Here is a 14,958-nt window from a genome sequence, read left to right as displayed (position 1 = left end):
AAGAAGTACATCAGGTACTACCTCCCGTACCATAAGGAAGGAGTCACTGTATTTTTGGCATACAAGGCTATATGGATCCTTTGCTCTTATCTTTACTTACAAGAAGTAGTTTTCTACGGCTATATTCTGCATTGTTTCCGTGCTCTTCACTTCCAGAAAAGCTGTAATTTAAGGTATGACTTAAGCTACCATTTTGTTACAGAAGGAAAATCTGCCCTTCAGCCTCTAATGAGTTGTGTCTTCTCCTTCATCTTGTCCTCCCCCACATCCATGCAAGTGGTTTATATGTCAAACTGGAACAGAACCAGCTTAAAACTAAACCAGGAAAAAAAAGAGGTTTTTGGTAGCAGTACTGGCTTGCTTGGTAGGACTGCGGCCTAAGAGATTTTTTTCCCAGGCTATTCTTTGATCTTGAATGAGAACAAATGCTATTTGGTCTTCAGAGGTACACAGCCTTAAAAATATATTTGGATAATTCACAAGAATTTAGAAAGTCAGTTTTCTTACGAAGACCATTGGCACGGAAAGTCACTAGTTTGCTTTGAATATGCTGTTTTATAATGAGAGGCTGCCTATACTAACCTGAATATCTTACCTACCTAGATAAGCTTCGTGTCCGTTACAAAGAACATATATTACCATATGAACTAGCAAGAGGCGGCATCAGGAGAATGGAGTGTATCCCAAGTGACTTTCTGTACACATTGGCTTCGGATACAATTACTGAATGTTGCTGGGTTGACCTGTGTGGGTCTTAATTCTTCTACAACTCTTTTTAAGTCCCTCTCATCTTGTTCCTTTTGCTTGCTCCATAGTGCCACTAGCTTTACTCTCCTGTTTTTTGATCTTAAAAAACATGGATCTTAAAGTTGCGGGTAGCTTTTGAATGTAGCCACTGAGGTAAACTTTTTTTTCCAAAGAATAGTTTCCCTGAGTGTACAAATACATCTCCTCTCTAAATTGTTTAGTATAGCTTAATTAGAATTGTGTCAAGAGAGCTAGGAAGGTATAGACTCTATAGGCATCTCGTTCCTCCAAAAAGTATTTTTATCATTACTGTTTCTCTTTTTGTCTTTATTCAGTGAAAAGTATTTTTTCATTCATCAGTATCTGACTGAAGAGGAGCTATCTTGTTATTTCTCAGAATTAGCTTCTGAAAGATGACTCTTGCACAAGAATTTTAAGTCTGATTCTTCTTAAAAATTTTGGTTAGCTTAAAAACAGAATGAAAAACTTCCACAGCCACTTCCTTTTCTCTCAGTGAGGAGTTTCCAATACAAACATTGCAAATCACGCGTACTGGCCAAATTTGCTGTTGCAGATGTTTTTCTGGTGACTTTCACTTTCTCCTTTTCGTGTGCTGCCTCCGTGTTACTTCTTTTAAGAGATGGGAGAGCTGAAGAGGAGGCAGTGTTTGTACAAGAGGGCTTTCATGATGGGTATCTGTTTGCACATAGATATCTCAGTCTTGGACCAACACTGCAAAAGGTGAGAGGGAAGGGGAGAGCAAGGGTAGAGTTTGGACTCTGCAAGGGAAGTTGTAACAGGCCACTGTGTTGCTAGGGGATGAAGAGTGAGATGCCTTGCCAAGAAGGAAAGAAAATCTAAGCCTTCCGCCTTCGTCCCCCACAAAACACCATGTCAGTATTCGATGAGGAGGTGTCACATCTGTTGTAGTTTGTTTTGGAAAGATTGTGTGTTTGTGTATTGTGGTGGGAAGGTGGTTTTAGTTTGGTAAATTCTAGGTATTATTGTACAAGCTGTGTAGTGGTGCTTGGGGCTATTGTGCTCATTAGAAATGCATAAAAAGTGCAATGTGCGCATGTTTGAATAGCATTAGGATATTAGTTTTTTTTCAGCAATATGGGAGGAAGTGTGAACTGAGAGTGCTCAAGGAAGCAGAATTTTAAATTTCCACGTGCACAGCTTGTGTTGTGAATCCTGACAACAACTTAGTTGAGGTTCAAGAAGAGCAGCGGACTTTAAAAACCTTAACTCTGGTATCTGAGCTGCAGAAGGTTGCTTGCCTTTGATCAATGAGAAATATTTCTAGTCAGGAGCCGACTGTTTCTTCAGAAGGAACATTCGTCACTGAGGGCAGTGCAGAGTTTAACTTGTGGCTGTGAAGAACATTCTGCACATGGGGGGGGGAACCAAGCTACAGCTTTAGCTCTGCCTTTCAAAAGCTCTTGGCAGACAGCAGCAGTTGGAAAAGCTCTAAGCAGTAAAAAAAAAAAACAAACAAAAAACCCCACATCTTCTGCAGTGACAACTGAATGATCTTTTCAAGTTTTCTCCTGCTATTTAGGACCCTTTGGGCAGTAAAGAATCAGGTGTCCTGCTACTTGTCTTCCTGGTTCAACTTGTGGGCAGTAGTGCAGGGTTGACCTAGTCACTCCAAAATGATCTGTAGCTGCAGAAAGCTGAATTGAGGGTATTCCTCTCGTCACAGCCAGAATACCGAGGTATGGGTGGATTATCAAAAGAAACGTCTTGCTTTTCTAGTGCTTAGGATGCATTAGGAGAGAAGGCTTTTGCTTGCAGCTGATACAAAGTTACAAAGACAGTTACTGAGCATGCAAGAAACATCCCTTACAAAAACTGCTCCCTTTTCCCTCCATTCCCCTGTTCATTTCTCACAAGGATTTTAACCCTGAATAAGAAGCCTGTCCACATTATTTGTATCAGATGGTGGCTAATAACATTAATCTCCATCTCTCAAATACCTGCATTGGGTACGGATAGACCTGCAAATTTATCAGTAAATGAAATCAGATGATGGGGAAGAGGGTAGAAAAAGTTGGTCTAGAGAGAATGATATTTTGAGGACAAATGAGCTGAAGACAAGGAGAAGAGGAAGATATATTAGAAAATAGCTGAGAAGAAATGGTGAGGGAGAAAAGTAGAAGGTAGAAAGATGTAATAAATCAAATCAATAACATGTAATAATAGTATTTAATACTAATTATTAAATTAGTAGCAGGCTAATAACTTGCACTTTCTGAAGGTAAATATTTTTCTTTGTCTACTTGTTTTTGTAACAATGTAAGGAAAAATTTCAGCTTACCCTAGGCAAAGTATCAGTGAAAGTGTAGAATAGGTTATGTGGTGTGGATAAATGGATGCCATACGTGTGAAAAAATACTTTGGGTTCTAAACAAACAGAGTCAAGTCCCTAGTGCTTACCTATGATAGTTGTTAGTACTTTATACAGAAATAATGTGGAACAGATGCATGATAATACATACTATTTAATGAAGTTCCATCAATATTTTTAAACCTTTTACAACTCTCATTTTGTGGTATTTGGTCAGTTTTAATGCTGATAAAATACTGTTCAGAAAATGTATTCTGATAAGTTTTAGCCGTATTCCTAGAACAGTGAGTTTTAGTGTTGTTCTTCTCTAAGTGAGTTGCAATGGCAACTTCCACATATATTTAAGCATTTAAATTTTTGAAACGATACAGATATTTAAAAACAATGTCATAACGGATCAACTCAAAGGTCTGTCTAGCCTGGTGTTTGTTTCCACTAAATGTCTAGACAGAAATAAAATATCACAGCACTAAAATGGTATCTCCACAAGTACTGTCACAGCCTCCGTGATCTATGACACAGGGGTTTCCTGAGCCCGGGGCATTATTTATCAGCATTTTAAAAGGAAAAACAAAAAAAGAGCAGCAAAGACTTTAATGACTTCATCCATAGGGTCTGCATCGTCTAAACTGCATGTGCTTTTGCAGTTCTTAATTTAAAAACAGACTATGCCAGCACAAGTGTTGCCTTTAATTTTAACTGTGGCTGAATTTCTGGCTTTGATAGTTGTTGTGAGTATTTTTCAAAAGTTGTAGAAAAACTTCTTATTTTTAGTTGATAAAGTATGTGCAAAATTATAAGGGTAAATCTATTTAATTCAGTGCTACCTATTTTGTTACAAACACAGGATTGGAATAGAATTTGCTTTTCATTAAGCATAAAAGCAGGATTTTAGGTGGCAAAATGACTGACAGCCAATAGTTAAAATACTGACGTCATTAGCCAGAGGTAGAGGAGGAGGAAACATTGGAGCAGACATAGGAGGGAAATACTCTGCTGCTTTGCCAGATTTCATCTTTGACACCAGTCTTTGGCTAGTAAGTACTTGTTCACAGAGCCGGGAAGGTGGAGGAGTGTTTACCTCCTATTTGGTGCGAGGCAGATGGATGTGGGGGTGTGGTGGCGTGCTTTGTATATATATGCACGTGTGGGCGAAGTGAAAAAATGATGCCTCTGCTTATTTCCTCTTTCTCTCCACTTCCATTTAGCTAATATACCAATATAAATGTTATGATTAAAACATTGATAAAATCTCCAACTGTTCTTTTTTTTTTTTTTTTTTTTTTTTTAACTGTTTTAATATGTAGCTGCTGAATCACTCCACTGCCGGAAAATATGAGAAACAAAAGCATGGTTCAGACTGCAGTGGTTCAACATGAAATGGTTTACACATTTTTCCATAACAGATACATTTGAAAGTCATTGTTAAATGACCCTTAAACTGACTTTCATCTGGTATAAGCCAGTGTTGGTATGGGAGAGGGCTGTGTAAAACAAGTACAGGAGAAATTCCAACTAGATGCAGGTGTAACAGGTTTTTTTTCACTTCTTTTTCTTTATCTGGGACCGATAATCTGAATCGCACAAAAAGGGTCAAAATATAATCAAACCTGAAGTGTCGTAGGTCCTTGACAACATTTGGTTTTGCTGTCGTCAGTCCACGCATGCGATCAGTTGTAAGAATGGTTGCATCAGTTTGGGATCTAGCAACAAGTGGTGCCAAATTGCACTTGGACATTTCAAGGAGTAGGGTATTTTCCACTAATTTCTTTAGTGCTTGCACTTTTCTCTTGTATGAGAGCCTGCGTAGACTATGTTAAGGTGCTACAAGAAGAAGGGAATGCTAACTCCTTGTTATTTAAAAAGAAGATCAAGAGCACTGAATCTTGCCCAGAAGAGGGTGCAGAATCTTTTCTGCCTACTTCAGTAGTAGTAGACCTCTGTTGTATTTTTGAGGGCATGTTCAGTGTTCCCACCTGCCCCTTTGGACACGGCTAGCCGAAGCACAGGATACCTGACCCTGTCATCCCTGGAGGAAAATCTAGGAGGAAGTCGAGGGAGAGGCAAGGTGTTTGCTCAAGACCTGCGTGGTAGGAAGGAGAGAGGGGATGCCTAGGCATTGGCCAAAGGGAGACTAACTGCATTCAAAGAGTATTGGAGAAAACAAAAAGAGTCTCAGACACTTACGCCAGGGCTGGTTAGAGATAAAAACGTTTCAGCTGGCACCTTGCCCTAATGCTAGCCAAAAGGTGCAGAATCTTGCAAAAATGCTCTGTCGGGAGTTTTGACCCAAGTGCTGTGCAGTCTGTGGAGCACACGATAAGCCAGACATATACAATAAAGAATGATGTGAAAGCAGCTCACAGGAATGTTTTCTTTTATGAATTTTATTTTTATTGGCAACTTCTTAATATTTGTCTTCAAAGCTCGATTAAATGCTTCCCTCTAGAGAGTGTTGAAAATCTGAGAATTACATACATTGCCGTATACATTATACATTATCCTTATTACGTGCATTATATCCTAGTGCCATTTTGTCTTGGATATCAGTTACTCACCTGATAAAATAACTCACTGGAAAAAATAATTTTTATTAAGTGTGCTCTGTGTATATGATACATGCTTGGATTATTAATGGCACTTCTTCCTGTGACTCAACTGTGGGAAGAGAGTAGATCTGTTCTTAGGTCTTGTAGTAGAGTGCTTGTGCGAAGAGGGAATCTAAGAGAGCAGTGTCTTGAAAGCCTCAGGAAAAGTGCAATATCTCTGTAACAGGACAATACTGTCTGTAGAGTCTTTGCCTCCTGGTGTCAGGTATTAAAATATCTTTTTATACAAAAGTGGTCAAGGAAGTATTTATCCTTAGCACCCTCTTCTGGGCAAGTTCTTAGTGTCTGGAAGTTTCAGTGACATGCACAGGAGTTCCTAAGATCTTTTGTATTGTTTTAAACTGCTCTTTCACATAGATGCCTCTAATATTTATGGAAGCTTCCAAATTCTGATAGAACATCAGGAGCAATTTCTTAATATGCTCTCTAAAAATAATGTTACCGTGTGTAAAATTTAAAAATTTAATTTTCTTAATTGTGGTATATTGTTCCTTAATTTTTTGAATATTTTACCTTATATTAGTTCATCTACGTTGGATGTTCTTCACGTATCCTCATGAAGATGCTATGCACATGGCATTACACAGTATTTTTAGCATAACCAACCTATGTAGTAGGGACTGGAGTGAGTATTTTCTTGGAAACTGAAGCACCTGCAAGAGAGCTTGCTGTACTTGTAAGGAAAACAAGATGGACTTAATTTTATGCATCTTCACTTCACTTTTTTCTACAACAAAGCTTTTCAGTTGTATTCTTGTCACTTGCTGCATGTTTTGAGTACCATAGTGATGAGTTTTGAGGGCAAATTGCTTAGAGCTGATGGTCTTTCAAAGTCTGAGCTGGGAATCATACTCCTCATATACAGTCCTTTGGGCTTCTTTTGATTAAGAAAGGGAAGCTTTTCCCTAGGGGTGGTACAAAATTTGAATGCTTTCTTAAGCATGCATCTAGTGAAACTCAAGTGACATTAGGTACCACCTGTATGAAAATCCCAACTTCTCCAGTCCAGCTTCTCCAGGATCAGCAGCACAGCTTGTGTATGCTGCAGTTGCACAGTTCAGAGCACAGGTTTCACAGTTCAGACCAGAGTAGCCAATGTGATGGGATGTGATCTGCTGGGAGAGATCAGTTAATTAAAATTAATTCAAATGGTTACTGGCTGTTGATTAGGGCTACCTATCTTCTCCATACATACTGTGGAAAGCTGTGTTCCTACAGGATTTCGTTTGGAGATACAGTTGTGTTTAGGCAAAAGACTGAGTCACAAGCGTATTTTAATTTGAGCTGCTAAGATGTCTCCCATCAGGAATCTTTAGTCACCTGCACAAGTGTGACTGAGTGTGACCATGACAAGGCTTTCCGCAGGACAAGAACCATCTTCTGATTCATCCATGATGTTCTGAATAAAGAAGGTTTTGCTTTGAGTGATCTGCCTTCTAACTAATAACTTTCTTCTCTTTCTTCAGAGGATGTACTGAGTAAAGATGCTGGGGAGTGTGCAATATGCCTGGAAGAGCTGCAGCAAGGAGATACTATAGCACGGCTGCCTTGCCTCTGCATATATCATAAAGGGCAAGTATTCCTCATGCTGCATATATGATTTTGGAAGGTTGTATTTATTGGATATCACCTCTAAGGGGTGCTTAAAGAAGCACTAAAACTTAGTTACTTCTTATATTAAAAGAAACAACTAAAAAGAATTTTAAAAATAGCATCTTTGTGTCTCCATTAATGTATATGAAGTCTCTCACACTTGCATGAAAAACCTTACAGGAACAAAAGTGGTAATCACCTATGTGGGAAAAGAGTGAATGTCGTAGCTATGGATCTTAGATTGTGTATACTAAGATAATAAAAGTTTTGTTAAGTTCTGGTAGACTAGGAAAAAATTCTGCTCACTTCTTAAACACGTTTCATATTTGTTTTCACTTGTGTTTAATGTTCTACTTCCTGTAGTTAAAAGATGTAAGCAAGATAATGGTGTCAGTAGTCAAGTAACCTCTGTGTAAAAGCTAGATAGGAATTTGTAAAATGGTTGCTTAGAGGAAATGTTAATACTTAAGATATTTAGTCTTCAATAATATTTAATATCCATATAGTACTGTGGCTTAGAGTTTTTAAATTACCAGTGGATGTTTAAGTACATTCTTTTCTGCTTGTATCTGAATATTTAAAGATTTGTAGTGTGTATGTGTGTGTGTATGCTGTGTCTGCCTGTATTTCTTTGTATAGCATAAAATCCTTCCAATTATTTAAATAATGATGGATCAATTAATATGCATATCATATTGCTAAATGTTACCAAGAGATTAATCCAGCAATTCTTTTAATTTTTGTCTTTCATCCGACAGCTGCATAGACGAATGGTTTGAAGTAAATAGATCTTGCCCTGAGCATCCATCAGATTAAGACGAGATTCATGTTTTTAGGTAATATTTTTAGGCAAGTACATTTCTAGAATAAATATTTTGATTATGGGAAATAAGTCATCCTTTTTTTGTTATTTGTGAGTTTGCTACTATGTGTCAGAATTGCAATATCAATTAATAAATATTGAAGTATATTAAATATGTAAAAGGCTTCTGCATCCTTGTATAACATGATCTGAAATGATGTATTCCAGGCTAAGCAGTGGAAAGCACCAATTCAATGCCAGTAAATCTTCAGCATTAACTTTTAAAGATTATTTTTGCTATGGGAATGAAACAAAATTAAAATAATGTAATTGCGTAACTTTGGATAGTTCCATAAGCACTAGTATTTTTTTTTTGACAGAAAGCTTTTGGAATCTTATTAAAAACCATGTATTTTCAAAACCACTTTCATGTTAATGCATTCCAGAATGAAAAGAAAAATGCTAACCTGTGCCTATCCATCCCATCCTATAGAGTTTCACATTTTTCCAGCTTATGTTTTGTGTTAATGATTTCAGATCTGCAATCAGTGTCAAAGGTTTAAAGGATAGGTTTATTCTTTTGGTTGCCAAGTTTTAAATCTTTTATCTTGCGTTAAACGACTGGCCCCAAACATTGCAAAACACACCAGCAGTCATAATAATTCTTATAGCAATAGAGATATCTGCATTCATTGCTAGTAGATGGAGGTTTGTGTTTTATTGTTGTGGGTTGAATTTCAAAAAAAAATCATTGTTAGAATTTGTTTGTTAATTTGTTTTATTTTGCTTCATGAATCTATGGGTTGCATTGCAGTGATAGTAGATACGACTGTTGCAGGAGCAGCAGAGAAGCCTAAAGGAAAATACCCTGCTACAAGGGTGACTGTTTTAACCACAGAGCAGTGTTAGCGTAAACTAATAAGCAAACAAATAAATGTCACGCTTCCTTTATTGTATCCAACAACTGCTTTGTGGAAGAAGTCCATATGCTGTTTAGAAATACATTTGTCGCTGTAAATGCTCATGGGTGTCTAACATCATATTAAATCCAATTTGTTTTTTTATCACAGCAGAGACAGTGATAATCGGAGGCTTAGGGAAAAGGGGAAGGAAAACACAGTGATCATCTTTGTGTTGTTTCTCAGTGTTGTATACTGAAATAGCTGAAACGATGATATTTTGTCTTCTGCCTTTTCAACAGCTGCTTCCACTGATCAGAAAACACAGGAGACCTGAGGTTCCCTCGCTGAACACAGCGTGCCTGGCTTGAGACTTAGGTTCTTTGTGGCTGAAAAAGGCAAATATGGACAGTGACATGGAATAAGCATTGCAGAGACCAGTAACTTGCTGGTAGTGCTCAGTATACCAAACACTCATGCAAAGGACACACAGGGATTTTGAAAATGCTGCACATTCTTTAACAATCTACTCCCCACGGACGTTATTGATGCTATTTGTGTTGGAAGGCCAAAGTTCCTGATTTCAGCCTAACTTCTGGTTCTGTGAAGAAGCAGATTATTGGATGCGTTTCCTACTGCCTCAAGTGGAAGCTGAGATGTTCGCTACATGCTGAGACCTGTACAGGAGGATGGCCCCATTTTTGAGAGGGAACGTTTTCACCTTCTTATTATCTGAAGAAGAGTAAATGGCAAACTAAATATAATATAATATAACAGTGTGACCTTATTTACTGAATTCACACCCTATTGTATGTTCTTCACTTTTTTCAAGAACAGAAAACATAAACTTCTCTGCATAGGAATACTATATTTCAAAGTTTTGTAAATGAACCTTTGTCACAATGCAGTCCAAAGAGTAAAACCAAGACAGGTAACTAATTTATATTGCTCAAACTATAGGGACTGTTGAAATCTGCACATTGTATTGCTATTTAAGTAACTAAAACTTCTCTTTTACTGCTTGTGAGTAAAACCGAAAAGAAATGCAGCAAAGCAAAATCTTAACAGCTATGCAACTTTTTTTTTTTTGATAGGAAAAAAAAAAAAAGAATTACCAATTTTAAGTGCTGCCAGTTAAGGTAATTTGTTTAACGGGTATTTTTTTAAAAAGTGTTTCAGGTAATTATTTTGTTGTACTACTCTCATCTCCAGGCTGCCTCCTGAGGTGTAAATGAGTAACTGCAAATGTGGGCACAGCAAGAGTTTTTTGTAGGCATGGGTGAGGTAACATCGAGGTGGGATTTGTGTTTAATTTTTAAAACACTTATGCACAAACTTTTTTTTGTTTTCTTATTTTAATATTTTTTCATGGCAGGATCTGTAATAGTTTTTATCTAAATCATTGATCTCTTCGTGTGAAGACTGGCATTTGACAGTGTGGTTTGTTTGTTTTTTTAAAAAGGCACCTGCATTTGTTTAATTTATTAGTATTTTGCTATGTTATATTGGTATAACCAGAGCTCCATGAAATGTAGGATGTATGTGGAAGAGTACACCAAGTCAAACTGTGGATAAGTATTAGTTCCAATAAAGTATCAAAATCCGAAGGGAAAAAAAAAAAGGAAAAACTGGAACAAATATCAGGTCTTTGAAGGATACCTTTTATATCAAAAATTAAGTCATAGTTTCTGAATTTCACAGTACAGAGAAGAGTTTATGAATATTTATTAGTGACAAATTTTAGTGGTTTCAGTAGTTAAAATAAATCGCACAGCATTTTAAATGTCTCTTTTGTGCATACATAATTCTATTTTCCTTTTTTGTTTAGTACATGTTTTTTTTCTGTTGCTACTGTGATTCATATCAAAAAGGGCAAAGAACAGTGGCAACTGCTGCTATCCAGGAAAACAAGTGCATTGCATGTTATTAGACTCCTGTCTTGCTTGCAGAGTGATTCTTGCCTGGATAACATTTTCCCCTGAATGTTGTTCTGTGAAATGCCTTTGTTGTGCTGCAAATCTGAAGGAATCCAATCTAGATAACAGTCAAGATCAATGGTGCGGTTTCTGCATTTTTTTTTGGCTTGCATAACTTGTTTCAGCTGAACCTATAACTATGGGGTCCTATCGTATTCCCTTTTTCAGTGGGAGCAGAACCATTTTGTCAAACTTTGAATTCTGTAGTCATATCAAAGGTGCAGAAGTTTCCTGTACAGGTTCCTTTTTAGCAGAGAATCATTGTGCTGCCTTGTATTACCATTAAGAGGGGAAAAATTACAGCACCTCTGGTATTTTAATAGGCATGTTGCCTGGAGGTCCACTTTTCTGATGTTTTGAATTCTTTCTATCTTCCAAAAGTAAAGCATTTGCATTGATTTAATGTTTACTGTTGGCTTCATGCCTTCAGGAACTGATCTGTAGTGTGTAAAGGAGGTAGGTTAGTGTTTTGGTGTCCGTGCTCCAAGGCCATAGATAATCTTTGGCTTGGGGATTAAGTAGATAAATATTTATAAACATAAATTTGTTTACAACTTAAGCTCAGTTTCAGTAGTTCATATTTTAGTAGATTTGCTGGGGGAGGTCCTTTCTTTTTTTTTTTTTTTTTTTTTTTTTTTTTTTTTTTTTTTTGGTTTGTAAACCTCGATTTTTCTGCAGTCAGATGCAAGTAGATGGTTCAGAGACCTAACAGTCCTCACTGCTGTCCTATGCTTAGGGCCAGTGTTTGAAGTGTGCCACTAGCAATTGCTCTAATCTGCAGTTTTGTAGACGAGAGTCGGGCCCAGCTGAGCAGCAATACTTTGGATTGTTTGATACAAGGTCAGCCTTAGAGCCTACTTTCGCATTCTCAATATACATGAATCTCCTTTCGAAGCCTATGGAAAGTTGGCTTGTACCAAAACCTGTAATATGGACCAAGCCTAGAATGATCCTGGATGCCTAAGACTAGTGCTTAGGTTTGAAACCTCCTGTGGAAAGTCACCTGCATTAAGCTTTCTATCACCAGCTCTGTTGCTCAGTTGGAGCTGAACACACTGTATACGTAGCTCTAGTCATCGGCAACACCTTCATTTTAAAAAGAGCCTTGTACTGTAATGATTGTACTTCGAAAGGGGGAAAGAACAGCAAACAAGTCCTGTGTTGCAGTCGAGAAATACCACACTTGTTCACGAGAAGCAATAAGTTAAATTAGGGTGCGATATGCTTCTTTGCCTGTAAATATATTGAGATTGCCAATTCTGTGTTGTTTCAGAATATTTTCTGTCATCTGGCCTATATCTTCTTGAAGTATGTAAGGGTGTGAAGCAATTTCCATACTCAGGTCTGCCATTAACATGCTGCTTGCCAGGAGGGGAAGAGTAGCCACAACACTGTCTTGAAATGTGAGGTGTTTCTGAGCTTGTAACATAACTGTGTATGTTGAGTAGCAACTTTTTTGTTCTGAAGTTAATAGTGGAAGTGGCTGTGATTTGGGTTGTATATAACTGTACTCCGTATAATACCAAGAGAGCCATGCTACTGTCAGTACAGGGCACTGATTATCCTGTCTTTTACAAATCAGTACATCTATAATAACATTTTTCTTTTGAAGTGGTCAGCTAATTTTTTTTCAACATGTACATTAGATGGTGAGTTCAATGGGACATAGGAAGAATATGAAGCACACTGCAAACTTGCAGTATCTTATTTTTGGGAAGGGTACAGTGTAAGACAGATGGTCTTGTTTGTAATCAACTTAATTTTCATATTCAAGAGTAAGTGTACTGCAGTATTTTTAAATGGAAAATTTGTAGGTAATGTACAAAGATGTGGGTGGATACTTGTGACCTTTTCTCTCTCTGCTCCCCCTCTTTATGATGTAAAGGGGGTTTTATGACTTAAACAATCTTGATATTTATATATTTATCCTGGTTCTTAATGTTAGGAATACAGGCTTTTTAATTAAATTTTTGCTGAAAGACTGGAGAGCTAGTAAACCTGACTCCCAGAAGACTAAAATCTCAGTGAATGTGGAAAAGATCATTTTTAGTCAGAAATATGGATCTTGGTGTTTATAGGTGGATAGTATCTAATACACAAAATGTGTTTATGGACGTTTTTAGTATGCCTTCTTTTCCATTTGAGGGCTTCAGAAACTCACTCCATTTTTTTTCTGTGTTCCAGCAAAACCAGGGAACTTGGCACTTGAATATTCTTGCTATCTTTAAGTAAACAGTAACAAAGCATATATTGGTTCTGGTGCAGGTCCTGATATCTCTGAGTTTCTGTGAATTTTAGCTGCTTTGTCATACTGAAAAAATAATATTTGTGTGTAAATTTGGTATTGCTGTTTTGTATCATCTGCTGATTCTGATGTATAGTGGAATTTCCAGAGAAGAAACTACCAAATATCCTGGAATGCAGAAATGCCACTGCAGGATCTTGCAACTTAACCTTTGCCGGGGGGGATTAGCTCATGTTTTTCTGATTAGTGCTACATTTTGTGCTTCAGTTTCCACCCCTCAAAGCTTAACACTCATTTTATTATCAGCTTCTTCCCATCTGAAGAAAGGATGCTTTTTTAGGGCCTCATCCCCTTAATCTTTGGAAATGTTTTCCATTGGCATCATTAAGAAAAAAGTACAAGAATGTAGTTGGAAGAGGAGGGCTTGTTTTGCTACCACCCAGCCAAAATTTTTTTTTTTTTTCTTTTTTCTTTTCTTTCTGGTAGCAGTGTCATCAACTTCCACCACTTAGGTTTTTGTCATCCCAAATACTCCATTTGAGAAATTCACACCAGAACTGCAGCCAGTGTCTGCTTCCTAAATGCAAACCTTCTGCGGTGTTTTTCTGTGTAAATTAACGGAAGCACTGTTTGCTCCTAAAATCAGATTGAAGGTGGTTTAGCCTGCTGAAAAAGAAGAGTCGGGCGACTCTCTCCAGTTGCATTTGGTTATCTTGTGAGCCCTGTGCTACGATTTGATTTGCTTCCCAGGGCACTGCATAGTGTTCTGTAAAGTAATTTCTCAATGAGTCCATCAGAGCTGATGATGAGATACCTCGTAACATGACCTAATTGTGGGGCACTACTAGTCGCTGAAGACTTGCTCAGATAAACTATCGTAGAATTGTGCTGCACCTGAAGATTGGACTTGGGTCTGTCTCTGACCTAATAAATTGCCAGTGTACAGTAATTAGCAGGCAGCAAGCCCACTACCCGCTGATCTTTCTGGCAGCCGTTAATCTAGGTATGTTTGTTTGAGAGACTTTTGCCCTTGGGTGTGCTTTGGCAAAGATTTTGCAATGATAAGTAGGATTTGCTTGATTCTGGCAGAGTTTCAAATGTAAGTACCGTGATGTTGCAAGTACCTAATCAGTTGCTGAATCCTGTTGCTCTTGTTTTCCCTCAGATCTGTCCTTTTTTTTTTCTTTATTTTTTTTTCCTAATTTGTTATTTTTAATGGTAAACACTTCTCAGCAGAAGTGGTCACAAGCTCTCAAGGAGTGAAACGTAACAGGAAGAGGCATCAAAGCATGACTCTGTGTTCTTCCTGTATACATTAAGATGAAGCTCAAGTATTCATTATTGTACATTAAAAAATTCTCTTCTAGCTGATATTGCCAAAGTCCTGTAACTTTAAAGGAAGAAAGGAGGCAACTTAGGCGTAGAGGGGACATTTTAATGAACTACTTACTTTTAAAAGCTGCAGCATCACATTTAACAAGTGGTGATCCAGCATTAACTTGGCTTGTCTCTCTGTACCATTTAGCAGGTGCACCTGCTGGTAGAGGGCACCGCGTGCATCTCCCTTTTTATCAGCCTCTTTCCACCAACCTAACCCTGCTCACAAAGCGTTAGCTGGAACTCCGCGATCGCGTATGAAATGCTACATTTACGTGTAGTGGTAATGGACAAGATGTCTTCCTTCATTACCCTTTAAGCAGAAATCAGAATGTAATTTGCAATGTCTAATATAAAACA

General features: G+C 37.6%; 1 protein-coding gene across 1 annotated transcript in view; it reads left to right on the top strand.

Annotated features, from left to right (window-relative positions):
• ZNRF2 (zinc and ring finger 2) overlaps positions 1 to 10,065 on the top strand; it is a 53,837-nt gene extending 43,772 nt beyond the window's left edge. Inside the window, exons 3-5 of the mRNA XM_062567860.1 lie at positions 7,173 to 7,278; positions 8,058 to 8,135; positions 9,303 to 10,065. Coding sequence (XP_062423844.1) covers positions 7,173 to 7,278; positions 8,058 to 8,115 — 164 coding nt within the window. The 3' untranslated portion in view covers positions 8,116 to 8,135; positions 9,303 to 10,065. The remainder of the gene's footprint in view (positions 1 to 7,172; positions 7,279 to 8,057; positions 8,136 to 9,302) is intronic.
• Positions 10,066 to 14,958: the final 4,893 nt, after the last annotated feature.

The sequence above is a fragment of the Rhea pennata genome, chromosome 2 (assembly GCF_028389875.1).
Source record: "Rhea pennata isolate bPtePen1 chromosome 2, bPtePen1.pri, whole genome shotgun sequence".
Lineage (NCBI taxonomy): Eukaryota > Metazoa > Chordata > Aves > Rheiformes > Rheidae > Rhea > Rhea pennata.
The sequence above is the reverse complement of the archived record's forward strand: the minus strand, read 5'-3'. Positions and strand labels throughout refer to the sequence as shown.